The following is a 22,500-nucleotide window of genomic DNA, read 5'->3' as shown; positions in this document are numbered from 1 at the left end:
CTGTCTCACTCTACAGTCTCACTCTACAGTCTCACTGTCTCACTCTACCAGTCTCACTTCACTCTACAGTCTCACTCTACAGTCCACTGTCGCACTCTACAGTCTCACTGTCTCACTCTACAGTCTCACTGTCTCATTCTACAGTCTCACTCTACAGTCTCACTGTCTCACTCATAAATCTCACTGTCCTCACTCTAACAGTCTCGCTGTCTCACTCTACAGTCCTCACTCTACAGTCTCACTGTCTCACTCTACAGTCTCACTGTCTCACTCTACAGTCTCACTGTCCTCACTCTACAGTCTCACTGTCTCACTCTACAGTCTCACTGTCTCACTCTACAGTCTCACTGTCTCAATCTACAGTCTCACTGTCTCACTCTACAGTCTCACTGTCTCACTCTACAGTCTCCATCTAACATCTCACTGTCTCACTCTACAGTCTCACTGTCTCACTCTAAGTCCCTCTCACTCTACAGTCTCACTGTCTCACTCTACAGTCTCACTGTCTCACTCTACAGTCTCACTGTCTCACTCTACAGTCTCACTGTCTCACTCTACAGTCTCACTGTCTCACTCTACAGTCTCACTCTACAGTCTCACTGTCTCACTCTACAGTCTCACTGTCTCACTCTACAGTCTCACTCTACAGTCTCACTGTCTCACTCTACAGTCTCACTGTCACACTCTACAGTCTCACTGTCTCACTCTACAGTCTCACTGTCTCACTCTACAGTCTCACTGTCTCACTCTACAGTCTCACTGTCTCACTCTACAGTCTCACTGTCTCACTCTACAGTCTCACTGTCTCACTCTACAGTCTCACTGTCTCACTCTACAGTCTCACTGTCTCACTCTACAGTCTCACTGTCTCACTCTACAGTCTCACTCTACAGTCTCACTGTCTCACTCTACAGTCTCACTGTCTCACTCTACAGTCTCACTGTCTCACTCTACAGTCTCACTGTCTCACTCTACAGTCTCACTGTCTCACTCTACAGTCTCACTGTCTCACTCTACAGTCTCACTGTCTCACTCTACAGTCTCACTGTCTCACTCTACAGTCTCACTGTCTCACTCTACAGTCTCACTGTCTCACTCTACAGTCTCATTGCCTCACTCTACAGTCTCACTGTAAGGCCGCCGATTCCCACTAACGAAGCTTTGCGCAACTGGATTGGAGGAAAGTAGGTCTCGCATTGCAGCTGAATTATTGGTGAATGGAAGGACCTGTAAAACGTAGTTATCATAGGGTGTTCCTAATAACTAGATGTGTTTTGATGTCACTAATAGGCAATATTATCTTGGTGGAAAAGTTACATTTGAAAATGTAGAAGAATAAGAGGGCAAATAGTTCCCCAACTATAAAAAAAAAGAAGACCAATTGAAATGTTGCTAGGTTTCAACCTTTAGATTAACTTTTAGTAAGTTATAGAATGGCCTATTCTTAGCAGTCTTTCCAGCTTTCAAATGGGGGTCACTGACCCCGGCAGCCACAAAACTATTGCCCCGTGAGGCTACAATTTTATTGTCATTGCTCATTTGTATTACTTATTTAGGCCCTCCTCCATTCAAATTCCCATCTCTCTTTCAAACCACTCTCTGGTTGCTAGGTGAAATTGGACTATAGCAACCAGATAGCTGCTGATATTCCAAACTGGAGAGCTGCTAAACAAAAAGCGAAATAACTCAAAAAACGCAAATAATAAAAAATGAAGACCAATTGCAAATTGTATATTATACTAAAACTATTAATCTAAAGGTGAATTACTCCTTTATGAGATGCCGCCCCAGGGGCCCGCACCCCCCAAGGTGCCCACGTCGGTGTGGCAGAAAACTGGCAATTGGTCTTGGCAGCAATCAAAAGACAGTCCAAAACAGGCACCAGGTCAGGGCAGGCTGGGGGGGGGAGGCAGAAGGGCGTGACCCGCACCCGCCAGTAACCCGCTTTTGATGTTGCTTTACTGCCCAAACCCACCTGACCCACAGGTAAACCCACGGAACCCGTGGCCAGCACCTCACCACTAATGTTCCAGAGAATGTGATAGAATTACATGAGAATAGATAAATCTGAAATAAGGGCATTTTGCTGAAATGTATTAAAAGGACATTACAATTTTACATATACCTACTTTGGAGCAAACCATTTCTAGCCCCTTTCTATTGTAACATAATAGAAGGACTATGGGGGGTAAAAAGGAAGGCTGTGGCCAGAAAGCCTCACAGACACTGGCAGCTTAGACATGGGTCAGTTTATAGGAGCTGTCTAGGAAAGAAAGAAACAGGAAAACTATTATATATGAAATACAATTGTATATAACATAACATGGCACAAGTTGGCCTTTAAACGAATGAATGAAATGAAGTTACAGAATGATGGGTACTGTGATGCTCCATGATGAGTTTGCGTTATAGGCGTATATAGTGCGATTCCCAATGTATCTGAGCACAGAAGAACTGTATTTGCTTTAATTATCCATTCTGTTGCTTCAGTTCAACAGGAAGTATTCTCTGGGGTATAAGGAGATATCTGTAGTATACAAGGTGCAGTCTGGCTCCGACGTGACGTCATGACTGTCTCAATGTCATGACTGTCTCTCTGGAGAGCAACACTCACTCACACACCACCTGTGTCTCCACCTCCTCCTGCTCTTCCCTCTCCACCGCTGCTATTGTCTCCTCAATCCAGTCAAGGTAATTATCCACCTTGGTGTAAAGGCCATAGGTTCCACAGTCCCGTGGGCCCCAGGACACAATGCCAGCCATATACATTTTGCTGCTGTCCTGTGGGTCAGTGAACATGAGTGGACCCCCACTATCACCATTGCAACTGTCCTTCCCTACATCAGATCCTGCACACAGCATGTTTGGAGTGAAATAACCCTTTCCACCAGTCGCCTTCTTACATTTATCCATGGAGCTGAGAGAAATACTCGCAAACTGCAAATTAACTGCAGATTCTCTCTTTTCAGTTTTACCCCATCCTGCTATAGTGGCAACCTCATTAACGACGGGGGCAAGTCCCCTCCTTGGAAGACAAATGGGAGAGATACATGAGCCCAGTTTGACTTTCTTAGTCAGTTGGACCAGAGCAATGTCGTTGTCAAAGTTACTTTGGCCTTCAGTATCTTCATTATCCTGATAAAGAGGATGAATAATAATTTTCTTGGCCTGCAGTCTTTTCTCCTGGGATTGTAAATTAGTGTTCGGGAAAAACTTCATCACACCCCCAAACATCGTTGGGAAGATTTTCTTATTCACCACATGAGCAGCTGTCAGGACCCACCGATCAGATATTAGGGAACCGCCGCCTAATTCTATGTCAGTGAACTGGATCATCCATGGAAACTGCCCAGGTTTAGCTCTAGTGCCACCAAATATCCGGCCACTTTTGTCAGACTGATGGACCCCACAAACTGGAAAGAATATGTCTGGGTTAAAAGGGATATAGGTAGGTAGAAAGGTGGAGAGGGGAGATACATGAAGCTTTAGACTTGAGCAGGATGGAGTTGGTGGAGAAACAGGACAGGATGGAGTGGGTGGAGAAGAAGGACAGACAGAAGAGGGACAGAGAAACAGGACAAAATCATTACCAAGGCAGAACCAGGCAGGACTAGAGGCAGGAGAAAAAGAACAATAGATATGCCTTAGTTCTCAAGCAACAACGCCCAGGTCAGGAAATGATGAAATAGAAGGGATGGCCCTAAACAGCCAATAAGGCTACTGGGATTTTGTGGACACACTGGAAAGGGCAAGTGATAATCCCAAATTCACCAAAAACTTTCTGGATGCTTTCCTGGCCCTAGAGGTTATCCACTAACAGTGCAGGATTGGGACCCCAGGGCCCACCAGAAAACCTTAGACCATGGGGCCCACTTTCCAGGCTATTTTTCCTTCTTTACTCACTCAACCACTTTATTCTCCAAGTCTCTTTTATTTACATGCTAACATCTATCCTTCCATCTATGGGCCCACTGACCCCTGGGCCCACCGGGAGTTATCCTGGTGGGCCAGTCCGACACTGGCCACTAACAACAGATTCTTGGCTCAGAGCCCAGCAAAGCCTAATAGTTGGGCGTGTTATGGAAGCTTGGGCACCATTACCAGCAATCTCACTGCCATTATTGAGAGTCAATTGAGAGTCAGACGAGAGTCTGAAAACAGAATGAGACAAACGCAAAAAGAAAAAGCATTGACAGACTAGTCACAAGAGAGAGATGTTTATACAGAGCAGAGACAGTATAGAATCACCTGGGGTACATATAGGAAGTTCCTTATTTCCTCTACTATTGACCCAATATCCATATGATGAGCAGCTGTAGGTTCCTGTGGGCAGAAAGGCAGATAAGGCTCATCACTACATGCCCATCCTGGGGACTGCTTCAATGGAAAACATACTGTCTAATAAATCAATCTCCTAGGTACATTTATGGTCATGTACCCATTACACCATGACCTGCTCTACAAACATGGGAGAGTGCACAGCCCTGTACCCTGTGTACTATATCAGTTGGGCATATCTAAGCTTCCTTTTCCCTTAGTATGAGTGAATCTGAGCTCCGAGCATATCAGTTGAGTGATTGTAACAACAGCGCCCATAGTGGCCATTTAAAACATGGTGTTGCCACAATTGTCTATGGCAATTTCTACCGATATACAAAGACCATATTTGTTCCCTAAAACTTACCATCTTCACCGGCAGGCAGAGTTAGGGCGTAGTATTCATCTGAGCAGTTGTATGTGATTTCTGAGCCATAAGTGGTAGTGTTGGAGAAGACATTACCATTGTCAATAGGATCAGGTTCCCCACAATTCACCACTGCAAAGAGAGAATATAGGTGTATAGGTTAATATAGGTGTAAATTTGCAGAGCAATAACCTATACAACCAATGTGGGATTAGCTTGTATTATTCTAACAGCACTAGGCCAATCAGAGCTGTTGCAACTAGACTTAACCTCTCTAACATTCTTAAATGAGCTCATCCATAGTTAGCAAAGACCACCAGGATGTTTATGAGTTCTTATCTGTGTCCTGGGAGTGTTTCTGTTACAGAAATGTTTGGTTCTCACGTTGGCACTGGAAGTGCATATTCTTCCAGGTCCCGTCTCCTTGGCAGGTGGATATAAAAGATCTAAGAGTTTTCTGGGGAAAAAAAACATGAACAACATTAGATAAAGGAAAGAAAATGAGAAGATATGAAAGAGACATCTGTGGGGAAGATGGAAAGAGACAAGCACGTTTGATATGTCTAACAGGAAATAGAAGGTATAGTGAAAGAGCCTAGTATAGAGGATAACAAATCAAATGGTTAGATGCTAAAAGGGGGGAAGTAGGCTGATAGGGTAGACTGCCATGCAGTGTGTGGCCCCTTTAAGAAAGAAAGAGTTGGGTAAGTGGATAATGTAAGGCAGGGGTCCCCAACCTTTCTTACTCGTGAGCCACAGTCGAATGTATAAAGACTTGGAGAGCAACACAAGTACCATAAAAGTTCATGGAGGAGCCAAATAAGGGCTGTGATTGGCTATTAGGGCCTCTATGCACCCTATCAGCTTACAGGGGCTTTATTTGGTAGGAAATCTTGTTTTTATTCAACCAAAACTTGCCCCCAAGTCAGGAATTCAAACATAACTACCTGGTTTGGGGGCACTGAGAGCAACACCCAAGGGGTTGGGGAGCGACATGTTGCCCCTGAGCCACTGGTTGGGGATCACTGATGTAAGGCAAGATGATGACAGTAGAGAAAGATGGCAACAGCCACTTTTTATATCAGTGTTGCCCCGTCAATTGCTGCTGAATTAAAACCCCTAGGACCCTAGGTTGGAAAGCCCTACTTAATAGATGAGCCTGGTTTTCCCCACGACCTGCCCCTAGAAAAAGTAACTCCTAGAAGTACAGAAAATGTAGGATCCGTGGCCAATATTAGTGGGACAGCAGTAACGCTCTCTGTTGTTGTGCCGCATTGTCACCTGGTCCTTCACAATCTCATAACCCTCCACGCATGTCACGTTCACCACATCCCTGAAGACATATTTCTCTTGCTGAGGATCCAGAATAGAGTTTGAGATGACCTGCACGGGGCACTGTATGGCTGGGGAAGAACAAAGAGAGTAACCATATTGAGGGGCTCATCCCACTGTATATATATAAATAAATGTATATACAATATACAGCCTTGCCGCACAGGTTTTATTAGTTCTCTATCTGCAGCATAGGAGAATCATGAAGGTTTAGGGAGGCTAAACCTCGAAACCATTTGCTATATATTTATATATATATTGCTAACTTGCCAATGAATGTCCAGTCCATGATCAATTTCTTACTTTCAAATCAAGTTACCAGGACAGGAGAGTGAAAGAGGGTGTCTCTCAGCCCCTTGAGAGTCTGTCCTAAACAAAGTAAACCTTAAACTATGTTGGAATTAGGTATGTCTCATACGTAGACTTTCCCAGCTAGAAATGTCCAGTGGTTTGGAGCTCAAGGTTGACTCTTCCAGACCAACTACCTGGGTTCAGCTATGAGAAGATACTTCCATTTTCCATAAGTAATTTCTCCCAGACTCTCAAAGAGTTTAATGTTACTTGTGACTTAAATGTTTCAGGCCACACTCGCTAAGGGCTTAAGTCTTGCTCCCGAGCTTATTCCTAAATTGAGGGTCCTTGGTGGTTCTGTGAACCCTACAATGGGAGTAGGCTCTGGGAGGGTCAAAACACATTACAATTTCTGTATCTTCTGTCAAGGGCACCATAGCTTACCTTTAGTACCAATTATCTAACCATGCCACTTTACCAATGTCTAAGGAACATCCAACATATGGAAGGCAGCAGAAGATATCTCCAGGTCATTAAGCCATTTATTAATTGTGCTCACACATGCAATGATCCAAGGCACCAATGATCCAAAACACCAAGAAAACTCTTTGTTGCCTTCCATTTCCACAGTTTATGTCCTACAACAAAATGGTTATTATGCACTCACCATCCCCATAGTAGCGAACCTTCCAGCCTGTATTCTCCCCGCCGCTGTCAGTTTGAAATATAATGTCGGCCTCATTGCTGCCTGTCTCAATGACTGAAGGATTTGGGGGACTTTTACCACAAAAAGGCCCAAATGTGCGTGTCCCAGCTTTTATCTGTGAATGATCGATAAGGGGAACAGGTGGGCAAAGAGATGATAACAAAGGAAGGAGTAGTAGGAAGGACAATTTGAAACCAAATGATCTTATTCTTACTGGAATATTTGAATCCAAATTAGACATCCCGTCTTCCTACATTTCTATAGGTGAGTTATACAGGGTGACGGAGAAGCTGAAGTGGAGTGGGTCCATCCATCCAGCATTTGGTACTCACAGTTAGCGAGTCAGAGCAGCTCCCATCTCCATATTCCTCAACATCAAAGTCTTCTTGGAAATGGATGACGACCTCAAACCCATGTTCCAATTGCACTTTGTATTCACAGCGGGTATTCTCAGGGTATGGGGACGGGAATCCAGGGCTGCTGATCATCCCCTGTATGTCCGTAAACAGTCCCCCACTGCAATTCACTGTACGAGAGATTTGCAAACAAAACATGGCTTGTACATTACCCATAATCCTGCGCAGGCAAACCCAAAGATTATTTCACATATTCAAAAAAATAGCTTTTTTTTCCAGCTGCTTTTGCTTGTCTTACGTCCAATGGGCCCCTACTTATTTATAGCAGTGGCCAGTGGTTGGCCAGTTTCATGCAACGATATATAAGGGTTCCATGGCCTACAAATGGCCACCAGGGCCAAGAATCAAGCAATGTATGTTTGTGCAACGTACTTACCAATCTTAATTCAACAATGCTGTGTTACATAAAGAAGCATACTCACCCCCACAAGTGTGGTTATCTGGGTGAAGGAAATATTCTGGAGGGCAGGAGCAGAAATAGCCTCCAATGTAATTGTTGCAGAAATGAGAGCAGACAGTTTCTGTGCTTTCCTGGCACTCATTGATATCTTAAAATGAGAAAACAAAGATGGACTGGAGGTCAAGTGAGAGAATAATAGTGGAGGGTACAAATATGGATGAAAAATGGAGAGGAGCAGGGAATAAAAAAAAGAGGTTGAAAAGAAGATTGGGATGAGAAAGAGGCAACTAGAGAGGAAACAGGAAGTGAAGGTTTTTGAGGTGAGACTGGTAATTACTTCAATTTCTTTGGCACCCAATGGCTCCAGCTGGGAGAGGCTGCATCAGTGCAAAGGTGGGCCCAACCTCATCACCAGGAAGGGAGAGATTTGGGACACTTATTTGATGTCCTAGATATTTTTGGAATTATGGCTGGATGACTGATACGCTGATGTTTTCTTATATTGCAGCCTTGTTACTGACCATGATTTGGGCATGACTTAAGGAGGAACACCAAGGGGGCCTTGAACTAGAAAAATAAAACAACCACTGCCCCAAGGCTTGTCAATAGGAAGGGTTTGTAGCCAAATATCAACCCCACAAAGGTAACTGGATGTAAGGCAGAAGCAGGGGCATCATTCTCCCCCCCCCCCCCCCCCAGTGACAATGCAATGGCATTTGAATAGTGGCAAGCACCACAGTATAATATGGATTCTATACACATGTGCAACATAACTCACCCACAGCTCTGTAGTAAGCTGCAAATCCAGTATATCGTTGCTGGTTGGAGAAGTCAGATTTGAACAGGAGCTTCAAATAGTTGGAGTAGAAATATTTTTCTTCTAGGGGTCTTCTATGGGACCTCCCAGACTGACGTCCACACAGCTTTTTTTCCACTATATCTCCAACCATCACCTGCAGAGAAAAGGCACAGAGCCCTGTTTTGCACATAGGGCACTACATCTCACCCTTGGCATTAACTCACTACCTGGTTGTCCTTTACCTGCACATTATCATATTCACAGTTCTCAGAAGGCTCAATGTCCAGGTGAATGAAGTAAAGATGGATTCCAAACCCCTCTGGCACTGAGATCTCCCATGTCTCCTCAACATTGTTGGGATATCCTTGGGGGTAATTAGGGGATGTGATTTCCCCATACATGGAGGGGAAGGATGAATGGACACATCCCAAGAGGAGTAGGATCAGAAACCAACTGGAGATACAAAATTATTAGACTTAGGGATTTCATTAAGAAGTTCAAAGATGGTGGTGCAATTTCTATAAAGGTTGCAACAGCGGCAAAGCTTTTCCGGGAAACCCATAGAAGTTGGCACTCACAAGGTGACTTGTAGAATCAAGGTTCGTGTCGAACATAGATGAATTGTATTTCCCATTCAAATCTTGAGCAACCAAAGAGAACTAAACCTACCTCAGTCCCACATCCAAGTGACACCGTATGGCTCCTGTAGGTCTGAAATGATTTAAGTTGTCTCCCAGAAATTGGGTGTGGATAAGTGGAAAATGGGCAGTTTGAGAGGGGTTAGTTCTTGACTGGGGCAACCAAGCGTGATCAGGGGATGTGGCCGGAAATGCCCTACATTTTGGATGTCTTTTATTCTGCATGACTGGCACAACAGGCTCCCTGACTCTCTCAGGCCCAGTCGCTTCCCTGGCTTTCTCAGGAACAGTAGGTCCTCTGGCTCTCTCAGGTTCCCTGGAATTCTCAGAGGCAGCAGGTTCCCTGGCTCTCTTGGCTTTTCCCAAGCTCCCAAGGTAGATTTTCCTACAATTTTTGGATGTGACTCACAAAATATTTTACTCTTGCTATACCCTCCCTATTCCTCCTCCTTGCTTCAAGCCCCTGAATACATCATGTGCTGTTTCCTGATAGAACTTGGCTTTCTCTTGTCTGTGTGTAAATGATTGGCTATTTGGTGGCCCCATGGGGACTGCTGGCCTGCAGGAGGCTCTGCTTGGAGGAAAACTGTGTCTCTGGGATTCCAAAACTTGCCTCCAAGCCAGTAATTGAAAAATGGCCCCTACTTTGACACCACTGGGAGCAACATCAAAGGTTGTGGTGTGCACATGTTGCCCCCGAGTCACTGGTTGGGGACCACTGCCCTAGACAGTAATGTGGCTTCTTGAAGTCTATCCATTTACCTTACACTTATATAATCTACTCCAAAATCTTTTGGATTTGGAATGTTAACCTTGAGTTGTAGATGTCAAGCTCTTTGGGTGACTGGGGTTTCTTGGCTGCTTTTGTAGGAAAGGAGTAGAAATATAGCCCAGAACTCACCTCAGGTCCATCACTCTGTATCTCAGCACAGGAGATCCTGTTTGAGAGAGGAGACTGAGGGGAAAGGGGTGCGGCAAGCACAGACGGGGCAGTTAGCGCAGTAACTGGCACATAAAACATTGCCTGGATTTTGGAGCTGAATGCAGATCTGTACAGAGGGGAGGAGGGATCATATTGTGAGTGGGCTTCACGCCTTTATCCCTGTTAATATTTCTGATCCCTAGTGGGCTGCTTGGTGGGGGTGGGCTGGAGTTGCATAAGGGAGGGAGAAGCAGCCGCTGTATGTTTGCACATTAGGAGAGAGGGGGGACCATCTGCCCATCTGTAGAAACTGAGGGAATGTCCATGATTTCACAATAACTGGGAATTATCATGAAATCAGCTGGTTTCCCGTAATTCAGCAAAATGAACAGAAAGTCCTGGGGCCTCTTCTGCCCATGTTTGTCAGATAGATAATCCAGCCCGGGGCATCAGCCTTTCCAACTCTTATGTACACTGTGCTGTCTAAAGAAGCAGGGTGGGTGCACCCTAGTCTATTAAAAGTAGTTAAGTTATTTTCTGTATTTTTGCCATTACTAACCCACTGCTGAACTTACCAGACTACTGTGCTATTCTGACCCAATCAGCTTTCCCTTTATTTGGGAGAAAATGTGCCGCACATTTACCCATCATCCTCTGGGCGGTGCATACAGCATTAGCCTTCTGGCCCATCCATTGGAGCAAATAGCGGACAAAACACAATTCCGTGACTGTGGGTGATGTGGTGTGAGTCTCTGTGCAACATAACACCTTGTGTATTACTTACTTGCTAAATAATATACCAATAATTTTATATGAATAATTTTCAGCCCACAGGGATAATGTGGACTGATTCAGCCAGATCCCAGTGTTATAAACTTTTGATTTATACAAAATCGTTATTTTCATTAACCATCCATGTTGTAATCGCTTTGGTTACCAAGGTAGGTTCACTGCAGGGATTGCTGGTACAAAAATGTACTTTTTCCCGTTATTTTCCTGATCCGCGTAGTTATTGATCCAAAAGCTCCATCTGGTGGTCAGACTGAAGAGATGTTAATAATCAGCCTATGTTCTTGTTTACACTGTAAACCATAATTTCATTTATTCAGTGTACACAAAAGAAAATCGGGGGGGAAGGGTCCATCTTGGTTGGAGGGACACCGGGAAAAAACCCCATGGGCCTTGAGCCCCCCATCAGCCCGCTCCGGCGCTTCCCCAGCCTGGCGGTCCAGAACTGCGTGCACCAGTGGGGGCAGTATGTGATGTGGGGGGGCCTATAGCAGGAGCTTGTAACTGGGGCATGGGGGGCCCCAAGTCGGCAGCCCCAGTGAACCCTTGACAGTCTGATGCTGGGGGGAAGTAAATTTCAAAAGTTCTAAATTCTACTGTCTGTGCTCACACACAAACCAAGGGCATTCACACTGCTGGGTTCCATCAGCCAATGGCTGGACAGAGGCCTACACTCCCACACTACTTCCTGTTACAATAAAGGTGGCAGATTTGGGTCCTTCAGACTGATTTGGCAGCTTATGTGCCTGTGTATGGGCCTATGTGACCTACATCTTGCCTAAAATTGGCCAGATCTCAAATCGTTTGGCCCTAGGGCCAAATTATCGAATTAGCCTGCTATGGCCCACCTTAGGTTGGAATACCGGGAGAAGATCTGCTCATTTGTCATGGTCACATGTTTGGCCACCATTAGAGATGCATAATTTCCTGTCAGGTGATGACAAGTGAGTGACAAACAGGACATCACAAAATGGTGGCTAAAGTGAAAAGATCTAAAATCGCTATATTTACTCATATGCATTTGCCGCTTTAATAGGTTGGTTGAAGAAGGTCACTTATTATGATAAAAAGTATCTGCTGGTTACGTTTCTGTTCCAAATGTATATCTGCTTTAAAGGTTCTTTGTAGAATTCCCAGTGCTTATGAATGAAGAAACAGAAGCAGGACACCATACTCTTATATAGTGATTTATTATGAAAAGGCAGATCAGGAATACAATACAGTTAGGGAAATCAATATAATGTAAAGGAATGATGACATATTGTCAGTGAGACTTGTAAGTAGTCTCTGTTCAAACGGAGACAAGACCAACCGAAGTGGCACAGGAAAGTCTGTCTTGGGGTTTGTTTGACTTCCATCATTTTCCTACACTCATCAGAGCAGTGTCCAACTGGGCCCCGTAGCCACCACTGGTACCAAGGTGGGACTGGGCCGCTGGGACACTGGGAAAACCAGACTCTGTTGGCACTTCCCTTGCCACCGATGTCCTCCCCTGACTCGCATTCATGGGAGGAGGACCGGTGGGGGGGTAGGGGTGTGTGCCCCTGCCTGGGACGCGCACCCCCTAGTCCGACCCTGACTGGCCCAGGCCCGCTCCCTCTGCTAACCGCAGGTACTTCTGCATCTCGGTGCCAGTGCATCTCCCCCCATCACAGGGAGAAAGTGTTGTATGGGTGAGTGGGTGGGATTTGATGTCGTCACTGGGGCAGTTCTGCTGGCCCTAGACACCCCAGTCTGACCCTGCTCCAGAAGCAGAATGTTGGCTTACACATGAAAGAAAGAGCCACCGTCATTGGGCATTTAGGACATAGGTCGGAGGCCCCCTGGTATTTTAGAAATTTGCTGCAGTGTCAAGTAGACTCTATGAATGAACTTAATATGAATGTACCTATCAATGGCTGAATTAGTAACTTTTATAGCCCTTTTATTAAGGCAGCCCTTGGTCTTCACCATTCATATGAGTGTTGGGCAGTGCCAGTAGTTGAGCTGAAATAATATTAGGGTTTTTGTTTTTTAACACAATTCTTCTCATTGTGACCTCAAGTTCTAGCCCCCCTCTTTGCCAAAGTTACCTCCCAAACTTTCAGTAACCCACTGGGGCTGCCACCTGAGGGCCCCACCCCAGTCATGAGCCCTGCTACCCCACTACCACGCCCCCCCACCACAAACCACCCCCTTTCCGCGATCAGGGTGGGAGCACACTCAGTTCTGGACAGGGGGAGGGCCAGTGGTGGATGCTGGGCAGAGCAGTCTGGGTCGGTGGGGGCTGCAGAGCACAGTAGGGGCCCATTGGACTTTTTCCCAGTGTCATACCGGCCCAGTCTGACTCTGCTAATAGCCCTAAGTGCTATACTGAAGCCTCTGCAATGATGGTTGTTAGGACAGTCCTATTCAGGCAACAAGATCAGAATCCCTGTCATATGAATACATGGAGAGATAAACAATGCAGTGCTGGGCCCCCCCAAAAAAACATCTTGGGAAGAGCCCGACGCGCACCCTCAACCCATCTGCCCGATTGTGTCCCCCCCCACTCCCTGAGCAGCTGGGGAAGGGGGATTACTTACAGCTATAGAGGGAGCAGACCCCACGGTCCAGTCTCCCATGTCCCCCAAGCCCCCCGTGGCCACGGGGTCTGCTTTCTCTATAGTGTCGCCACTGGAAGCAGATCTGGTACTGTTAGGGCCAAACGATCAAAGTAACCCAATATTGCCCACCCACGGGATACTGAAAGATCCGCATGTTTGGTGACTTTGCCAAACAACAAATCTTATGGTGTATGGCCACCTTTAGATTGGGAGCTCCTATATAGGTTATACTGGGTTGACTCCCTATAAAGGTTTGCAGCATGGGGTTGGCTTTATCCTGATCTCTGCCCAGGGACTGTGCCCCAGGTGCCCAGGTACTGAGAATTAGTCGCCTGGGTGTGTGGGGGGGGGGGGTTGGTGCTGGGGAGACTGGAAAGGGTCCCCTTACAGATTAGTGACACTGAATGGCACCAGAACTAATTGAGCTCCATAATTATTTATTTATTTATTTATAAAAGTTACATTTTCAAACAACAGTACAAACTGCCATTTAATTATCTTTAGAAAATGCTACTCGGGGGTATTACAGGGGGCTGACAATTTGCCTCCTTGCGGTGGGATGGTGCAATAGGGGTCTCTTCTGGGATAGTGCTGGGTTATCAGCCTCGTACATCTTCTGCCCAAACGGAATGCAGAGCCATCGTCAGCTTGCAAAGGAGTTCTGGGTAAATAGAAAGATGAGTGTTACATAGTGGCCTTGTTTAACCCTTCATTCTATATCTATAAAGGCAAACGCCTTACCTGCAGGGGAGGAGACTGTAGGAACACACTGGGCTTTTATGGCCCCCTGTTTAGTCCATCTGTTGGAGCTGCCTGAAGAAAGTCAAACCAGGCTGTACCTTCTCTCCCCCAAACGGAATGCAGAGACATTGCCCTATCAGTTGCTTGAGAGTTCTAGAAAAGCAGAGAAATGAGAGTTAGTGAATTTGTTTAACATTTTATTTTTGCAACTTTAATATCTATAAAGGCAAACGCCTTACCTGCAGGGGAGGAGACTGTAGGAACACACTGGGCTTCTTCAGCATAGACCTTCTTGGCTACGTAGCTTGATGCTCAGGTCTTGTCTCTTCCATGTTGTCTGGACACATATTCCCCCACTGTCACTCGGCTCAGAGTTTCAATACTGTAGGCTTTAGCATCATTGCCTAATTATCCGGGATCAGTGCAGGGTCATCAAATTCCTGTAGCATTATTGGAAATGTTTTTATTAACGGCTATGGGCACCTCTAGGCTCAATCAGGGAAAGGAATCTCTCAATAACTCTACCTGGAGGAGTCTGGGCTTCTCTCTCTTCAGTGACTTCCTCTGGGATTGACTCGCTCCCTGAGACCTGAAGGAGCAGGCAGACAGCATTTGTTTGATAATCGGCAGAACAACAACCATGTGTATTTTATTTATAAATCAGCTGAACTAGTGGGGGAGGACAGTGAGTACAATATGGCGGGTTAGATGGGAGGATATTGAGTACAATATGGCGGGTTAGATGGGAGGATAGTGAGTACAATATGGCGGGTTAGATGGGAGGATAGTGAGTACAATATGGCAGGTTAGATGGAAGGACAGTGAGTACAATATGGCGGGTTAGATGGGAGGATAGTGAGTACAATATGGCAGGTTAGATGGGAGGATAGTGAGTACAATATGGCGGGTTAGATGGGAGGATAGTGAGTACAATATGGCGGGTTAGATGGGAGGATAGTGAGTACCATATGGCAGGTTAGATGGGAGGATAGTGAGTACAATATGGCGGGTTAGATGGGAGGATAGTGAGTACAATATGGCGGGTTAGATGGGAGGATAGTGAGTACAATATGGCGGGTTAGATGGGAGGATAGCGAGTACAATATGGCGGGTTAGATGGGAGGACAGCGAGTACAATATGGCAGGTCAGATGGGAGGACAGCGAGTACAATATGGCAGGTTAGATGGGAGGATAGTGAGTACAATATGGCGGGTTAGATAGGAAGATAGTGAGTACAATATGGCGGGTTAGATGGGAGGATAGTGAGTACAATATGGCGGGTTAGATGGGAGGACAGTGAGTACAACATGGCGGGTTAGATGGGAGGACAGTGAGTACAATATGGCGGGTTAGATGGGAGGACAGTGAGTACAATATGGCGGGTTAGATGGGAGGATAGTGAGTACAATATGGCGGGTTAGATGGGAGGATAGTGAGTACAATATGGCGGGTTAGATGGGAGGATAGTGAGTACCATATGGCAGGTTAGATGGGAGGATAGTGAGTACAATATGGCGGGTTAGATGGGAGGATAGTGAGTACAATATGGCGGGTTAGATGGGAGGATAGTGAGTACAATATGGCAGGTCAGATGGGAGGATAGTGAGTACAATATGGCGGGGTTAGATGGGAGGACAGTGAGTACAATATGGCGGGTTAGATGGGAGGACAGTGAGTACAATATGGCGGGTTAGATGGGAGGACAGCGAGTACAATATGGCAGGTCAGATGGGAGGATAGTGAGTACAATATGGCGGGTTAGATGGGAGGATAGTGAGTACAATATGGCGGGTTAGATGGGAGGATAGTGAGTACAATATGGCAGGTTAGATGGGAGGATAGTGAGTACAATATGGCGGGTTAGATGGGAGGATAGTGAGTACAATATGGCGGGTTAGATAGGAGGATAGTGGAGTACAATATGGCGGGTTAGATGGGAGGATAGTGAGTACAATATGGCGAGTTAGATAGGAGGATAGTGAGTACAATATGGCGGGTTAGATGGGAGGATAGTGAGTACAATATGGCGGGTTAGATGGGAGGATAGTGAGTACAATATGGCAGGTTAGATGGGAGGACAGTGAGTACAATATGGCGGGTTAGATGGGAGGATAGTGAGTACAATATGGCGGGTTAGATGGGAGGACAGTGAGTACAATATGGCAGGTTAGATGGGAGGATAGTGAGTACAATATGGCGGGTTAGATGGGAGGATAGTGAGTACAATATGGCGGGTTAGATGGGAGGATAGTGAGTACAATATGGCGGGTTAGATGGGAGGATAGTGAGTACAATATGGCGGGTTAGATGGGAGGATAGTGAGTACAATATGGCGGGTTAGATGGGAGGATAGTGAGTACAATATGGCGGGTTAGATGGGAGGATAGTGAGTACAATATGGCAGGTTAGATGGGAGGACAGTGAGTACAATATGGCGGGTTAGATGGGAGGACAGTGAGTACAATATGGCGGGTTAGATGGGAGGATAGTGAGTACAATATGGCAGGTTAGATGGGAGGACAGTGAGTACAATATGGCGGGTTAGATGGGAGGATAGTGAGTACAATATGGCGGGTTAGATGGGAGGACAGTGAGTACAATATGGCAGGTTAGATGGGAGGATAGTGAGTACAATATACATAGTTACATAGTTAGTTACATAGTTACATAGGGTTGAAAAAAGACCTGTGTCCATCAAGTTCAACCCATCCAAGTAAACCCAGCACACCTAACCCACACCTACCAATCTATACACTCACATACATAAACTATAAATACAACCACTAGTACTAACTGTAGATATTAGTATCACAATAGCCTTGGATATTCTGATTGATCAAGAACTCATCCAGGCCCCTCTTAAAGGCATTAACAGAATCTGCCATTACCCCATCACTAGGAAGGGCATTCCATAACCTCACTGCCCTCACCGTGAGGAACCCCCTACGCTGCTTCAAATGGAAACTCCTTTCCTCTAATCTAAAGGGGTGACCTCTGGTGCGCTGATTGTTTTTATGGGAAAAAAGAACATCCCCCAACTGCCTATAATCCCCTCTAATGTACTTGTACAGAGTAATCGTGTCCCCTCGCAAGCGCCTCTTTTCCAGAGAAAACAACCCCAACCTTGACAGTCTCACCTCATAGTTTAAATCTTCCATCCCCTTAACCAGTTTAGTTGCAGTCTCTGCACTCTCTCCAGCTCATTAATATCCTTCTTAAGGACTGGAGCCCAAAACTGCACCGCATACTCAAGGTGAGGCCTTACCAGGGACCTATAAAGGGGCAAAATTATGTTTCATCCCTTGAGTCAATGCCCTTTTTTATACAAGACAGCACTTTATTTGCTTTAGTAGCCACAGAATGACACTGCCTGGAATTAGACAACTTGTTATCAACACAAACCCCTAGATCCTTCTCCATTAAGGATACCCCCAACACACTACCATTCAGTAGATAGTTTGCGTTTATATTATTTCTACCAAAGTGCATAACTTTGCACTTATCAACATTGAACCTCATTTCCCAGTTTGCTGCCCAGTTATCTAATTTTGTCAAATCGCTCTGCAAAGCGGCAGCATCCTGCATGGAACTTATAGTTTTGCACAATTTAGTGTCATCAGCAAATATAGAAACAGTACTCTCTATGCCCACCTCCAGGTCATTAATAAACAAGTTAAAAAGCAAAGGCCCAAGGACTGACCCCCTGCGGTACCCACTAACCACACTGGTCCAATTAGAAAATGTTCCATTTACCACCACTCTTTGTACTCTATCCTTCAGCCAGTTCTCTATCCAATTACAGATATTATGTTCTAGGCCAATATTCCTTAATTTGATCATTAACCTTCTGTGAGGTACTGTATCAAACGCTTTAGCAAAGTCCAAGTAGATGACATCAACTGCCATTCCAGCATCAAGGTTCCTGCTCACCTCCTCATAAAAGGCAACTAAATTAGTCTGGCAAGATCTGTTACGCATAAAACCATGCTGGCACAAACTAATAGTATTGTGAACTGCAATGTATTCAAGTACCCTATCCCTTATTACCCCTTCCAAAAGTTTTCCTACTACTGATGTCAGACTAACAGGCCTATAGTTTTCAGGCTGAGAACGGGATCCCTTTTTAAATAACGGCACCACATTAGCAATCCGCCAGTCTCTCGGCACCATGCCAGACCTCAATGAATCCTGAAAAATTAAGTGAAGAGGTTTGGCAATCACAGCGCTCAGCTCATTTAATACCCTGGGATGAATCCCATCCGGCCCTGGACCTTTGTTTACCTTTACATGTTCAAGTCTCTTTTGAATTTCCTCCCGAGTGACCCATGCGTCAGTAGCTAAATTACTAGAACTGGGCATATTACAAGGGAAGCCTTCATTATCTGGCTCCTCAGATGTATAGACAGATGAAAAATAAGAGTTCAAAATTTCATCTTTTCCCCCGTTTTCATCAACCAACGTACCCCCCCGTGATAATAAAGTTCCCACCCCTTCTTGCTTCATTTTTCATATGGCAGGTTAGATGGGAGGATAGTGAGTACAATATGGCGGGTTAGATGGGAGGATAGTGAGTACAATATGGCGGGTTAGATGGGAGGATAGTGAGTACAATATGGCGGGTTAGATGGGAGGACAGTGAGTACAATATGGCGGGTTAGATGGGAGGATAGTGAGTACAATATGGCAGGTTAGATGGGAGGATAGTGAGTACAATATGGCGGGTTAGGGGGGGACAAAGAAACTGAATGCAATATACTTACATTAACACACAGGCACTTACTGTTCCCACACAGGCACTTCCTGCACCAACACAGGCACTTCCTGCACCAACACAGACACTTCCTGCTTCCACACAGACACTTCCTGCTTCCACACAGGCACTTACTGCTCCCACACAGGTTCTTACTGCTCCCACACAGGCACTTACTGCTCCCACACAGGCACTTACTGCTCCAACAAAGACACTGCTTCCACACAGGCACTTACTGTTCCCACACAGGCACTTCCTGCACCAACACAGACACTTCCTGCTCCCACACAGACACTGCTTCCTTCCACACAGGCACTTCCTGCTCCCACACAGGTTCTTACTGCACCAACACAGACACTTCCTGCTCCCACACAGGCACTGCTTCCTTCCACACAGGCACTTCCTGCTCCCACACAGGTTCTTACTGCTCCAACACAGGCACTTCCTGCTCCCACACAGGCACTTACTGCTTCCACACAGGCACTTACTGCTCCCACACAGGCACTTACTGCTTCCACACAGACACTGCTTCCACACAGGCACTTCCTGCACCAACACAGGCACTTCCTGCACCAACACAGGCACTTCCTGCACCAACACAGACACTTCCTGCTCCCACACAGACACTGCTTCCACACAGGCACTTCCTGCTTCCACACAGGCACTTACTGCTCCCACACAGACAATGCTTCCACACAGGCACTTACTGCTCCCACACAGGCACTTCCTGCTCCCACACAGGCATTTACTGCTCCAACACAGGCACTTCCTGCTCCCACACAGACAATGCTTCCACACAGGCACTTACTGCTCCCACACAGGCACTTACTGCTCCAACACAGACACTGCTCCCACACAGGCACTTCCTGCTCCCACACAGGCACTTCCTGCACCAACACAGACACTTCCTGCTCCCACACAGACACTGCTTCCACACAGGCACTTACTGCTCCCACACAGGCACTTCCTGCTTCCACACAGGCACTTCCTGCTCCCACACAGGCACTTCCTGCACCAACACAGACACTTCCTGCTCCCACACAGACACTGCTTCCACACAGGCACTTACTGCTCCCACACAGGCACTTCCTGCTTCCACACAGGCACTTCCTGCTCCCACACAGGCATTTACTGCCCCCACACAGACACTGCTCCCACACAAGCACTTACTGCTCCCACACAGGCACTTACTGCTCCCACACAGACACTGCTCCCACACAGGCACTTCCTGCTCCCACACAGGCATTTACTGCCCCCACACAGACACTGCTCCCACACAAGCACTTACTGCTCCCACACAGGCACTTACTGCTCCCACACAGACACTGCTCCCACACAGGCACTTACTGCTCCCACACAGGCGCTTACTGCTCCCACACAGACAATGCTTCCACACAGGCACTTATTGCTCCAACACAGACACTGCTCCCACACAGGCACTTCCTGCTCCCACACAGACAATGCTTCCACACAGGCACTTACTGGTCCCACACAGGCACTTATTGCTCCAACACAGACACTGCTCCCACACAGGCACTTCCTGCTCCCACACAGACAATGCTTCCACACAGGCACTTACTGGTCCCACACAGGCACTTATTGCTCCAACACAGACACTGCTCCCACACAGGCACTTCCTGCTCCCACACAGGCACTTTCTGCACCAACACAGGCACTTCCTGCTCCCAACACAGACACTTCCTGCTCCCACACAGGCACTTCCTGCACCAACACGGGCACTTTCTGCACCAACACAGGCACTTCCTGCACCCACACAGGCACTTTCTGCACCAACACAGGCACTTTCTGCACCAACACAGGCACTTCCTGCTCCCACACAGGCACTTCCTGCACCAACACAGGCACTTCCTGCTCCCACACAGGCACTTCCTGCTCCCACACAGGCACTTTCTGCACCAACACAGGCACTTTCTGCACCAACACAGGCACTTCCTGCTCCCACACAGGCACTTTCTGCACCAACACAGGCACTTCCTGCTCCCAACACAGACACTGCACCAACACAGGCACTTCCTGCTCCCAACACAGACACTGCTCCCACACAGGCACTTCCTGCGCCAGGCAGCTGTGATGCCAAAGGAAAAAAGGACACTCGATATTTAATAAAAAGCTTAAAACTTTATTAGGCACACAATAAACAACAGGGATGGAGCCGAAGGATCATTGGCCTCTGGGCAACCCCCCAAAACGAACCCAACGTAAGAAACTTCTTTTCTTGGAATATGCCATGTAAAAGGAATGCGGGCATGTCTTGTCTGGCTAGGGTCTGGTACCGTATCCCCAGAACCTCTGGATCCATAATGATTTCTAACAAAAAGCTGCGTTTCTTTGCCTGACCAATAAAACGGCCATTTTCTTTGCTCTCATGTATAGAAAACCTGGTCTGCTAAAAAGTATCAATAACAATAAATTTGTAACTTTACAAAACAATAAAAAAGAAAAAAATGAAGACCAATAGAAAAGTTGCTTAGAATTAGCCATTCTATAACATACTAACGGTTAATTCAAAGATGAACTGTAAGCTCTACGGGGCAGGGACCTCCATCCTCTTGTGACTTTGACTCTTCACTTATTGCAACTGTATCTTGTATTTATTTGTATTTATTTGTGCTTATTGTAATACTTTGTATTTACCCTGTTTATATTTTACCCGTTTATATTAATGTATTCTACTGTACAGCGCTTTATAAATAAAGTTATACATACATACAATACCCCTTCAGCAAAAAATGCACAATCATGTAAATTGCAAAATTGCTTGAAAAGGTTCCCTGAGCGATTTTACATTAAATATTTGTGTTCATAAGATTTACGTATTGTTTATTAGGTAAGAAATATAAATAGATATGGAGGCTGGTATTTTTTCGGTTCTGGATTTGGCCAATTCTGAGCCGGGTCGAACACTTACAATCACATGACTTTTGGTCACATGTTAACCCCAATTTTCTTTTCTTTTAAACCTTCCTTCCCTCATTTGTGTATGCTCATTCATTTGAATTCATATGGTGCATCACTACACATAAGATGCCACAGGCTTCTGTGCCCCTATAAGGACAGGTCCTATTACATAGTTACATAGTTAGATGTTGAGGGTTGAAAAAAGACCAGAGTCCATCAATTTCAACCCATCCAAGTAAACCCAGCACACACAACCCACACCTACCAATCTATACACTCACATACATAAACTATATATACAACCACTAGTACTAACTGTAGATATTAGTATCACAATAGCCTTGGATATTCTGATTGTTCAAGAACTCATCCAGGCCCCTCTTATAGGCATTAACAGAATCTGCCATTACCCCATCTCTAGGAAGGGCATTCCCCAACCTCACTGCCCTCACCGTGAGGAACCCCCTACGCTGCTTCAAATGGAAGCTCCGTTCCTCTAATCTAAAGGGGTGACCTCTGGTGCGCTG

The 22,500-nt window shown here is 46.0% G+C and overlaps 1 protein-coding gene and 1 long non-coding RNA gene across 2 annotated transcripts; both read right to left on the bottom strand.

Annotated features, from left to right (window-relative positions):
• Positions 1-2,079: 2,079 nt before the first annotated feature.
• On the bottom strand, positions 2,080-10,360 carry c1s (complement component 1, s subcomponent). The gene is made up of 11 exons (XM_002941207.5): positions 10,168-10,360; positions 8,871-9,081; positions 8,608-8,782; positions 7,852-7,977; positions 7,346-7,539; positions 6,975-7,128; positions 5,966-6,087; positions 5,069-5,141; positions 4,685-4,816; positions 4,249-4,323; positions 2,080-3,413 (listed from the first exon to the last, which is right to left on the bottom strand). The coding sequence occupies exons 1-11, from the start codon at positions 10,176-10,178 to the stop codon at positions 2,611-2,613; spliced, it is 2,076 nt and encodes a 691-aa protein (XP_002941253.2). The 5' UTR covers positions 10,179-10,360; the 3' UTR covers positions 2,080-2,610.
• A 3,628-nt stretch (positions 10,361-13,988) lies between these two features.
• Positions 13,989-15,027, bottom strand: LOC105947870. Its single transcript, XR_001924876.2, has 4 exons — positions 14,829-15,027; positions 14,543-14,743; positions 14,304-14,456; positions 13,989-14,223 (listed from the first exon to the last, which is right to left on the bottom strand). It is a non-coding gene; the product is annotated as an uncharacterized LOC105947870 (long non-coding RNA).
• Positions 15,028-22,500: the final 7,473 nt, after the last annotated feature.

Source organism: Xenopus tropicalis, chromosome 7 (genome assembly GCF_000004195.4).
Source record: "Xenopus tropicalis strain Nigerian chromosome 7, UCB_Xtro_10.0, whole genome shotgun sequence".
Lineage (NCBI taxonomy): Eukaryota > Metazoa > Chordata > Amphibia > Anura > Pipidae > Xenopus > Xenopus tropicalis.
The sequence above is the reverse complement of the archived record's forward strand: the minus strand, read 5'-3'. Positions and strand labels throughout refer to the sequence as shown.

Coding starts and splice junctions, on each gene's coding strand:
- c1s (XM_002941207.5), bottom strand. Junction 4,817..5,068: donor TATGCACTTCCAGTGCCAAC/GTGAGAACCAAA, acceptor CTCTCTTTGCAG/TGGTGAATTGTGGGGAACCT. Junction 4,324..4,684: donor TCTGCCTGCCGGTGAAGATG/GTAAGTTTTAGG, acceptor TTCTGCCCACAG/GAACCTACAGCTGCTCATCA.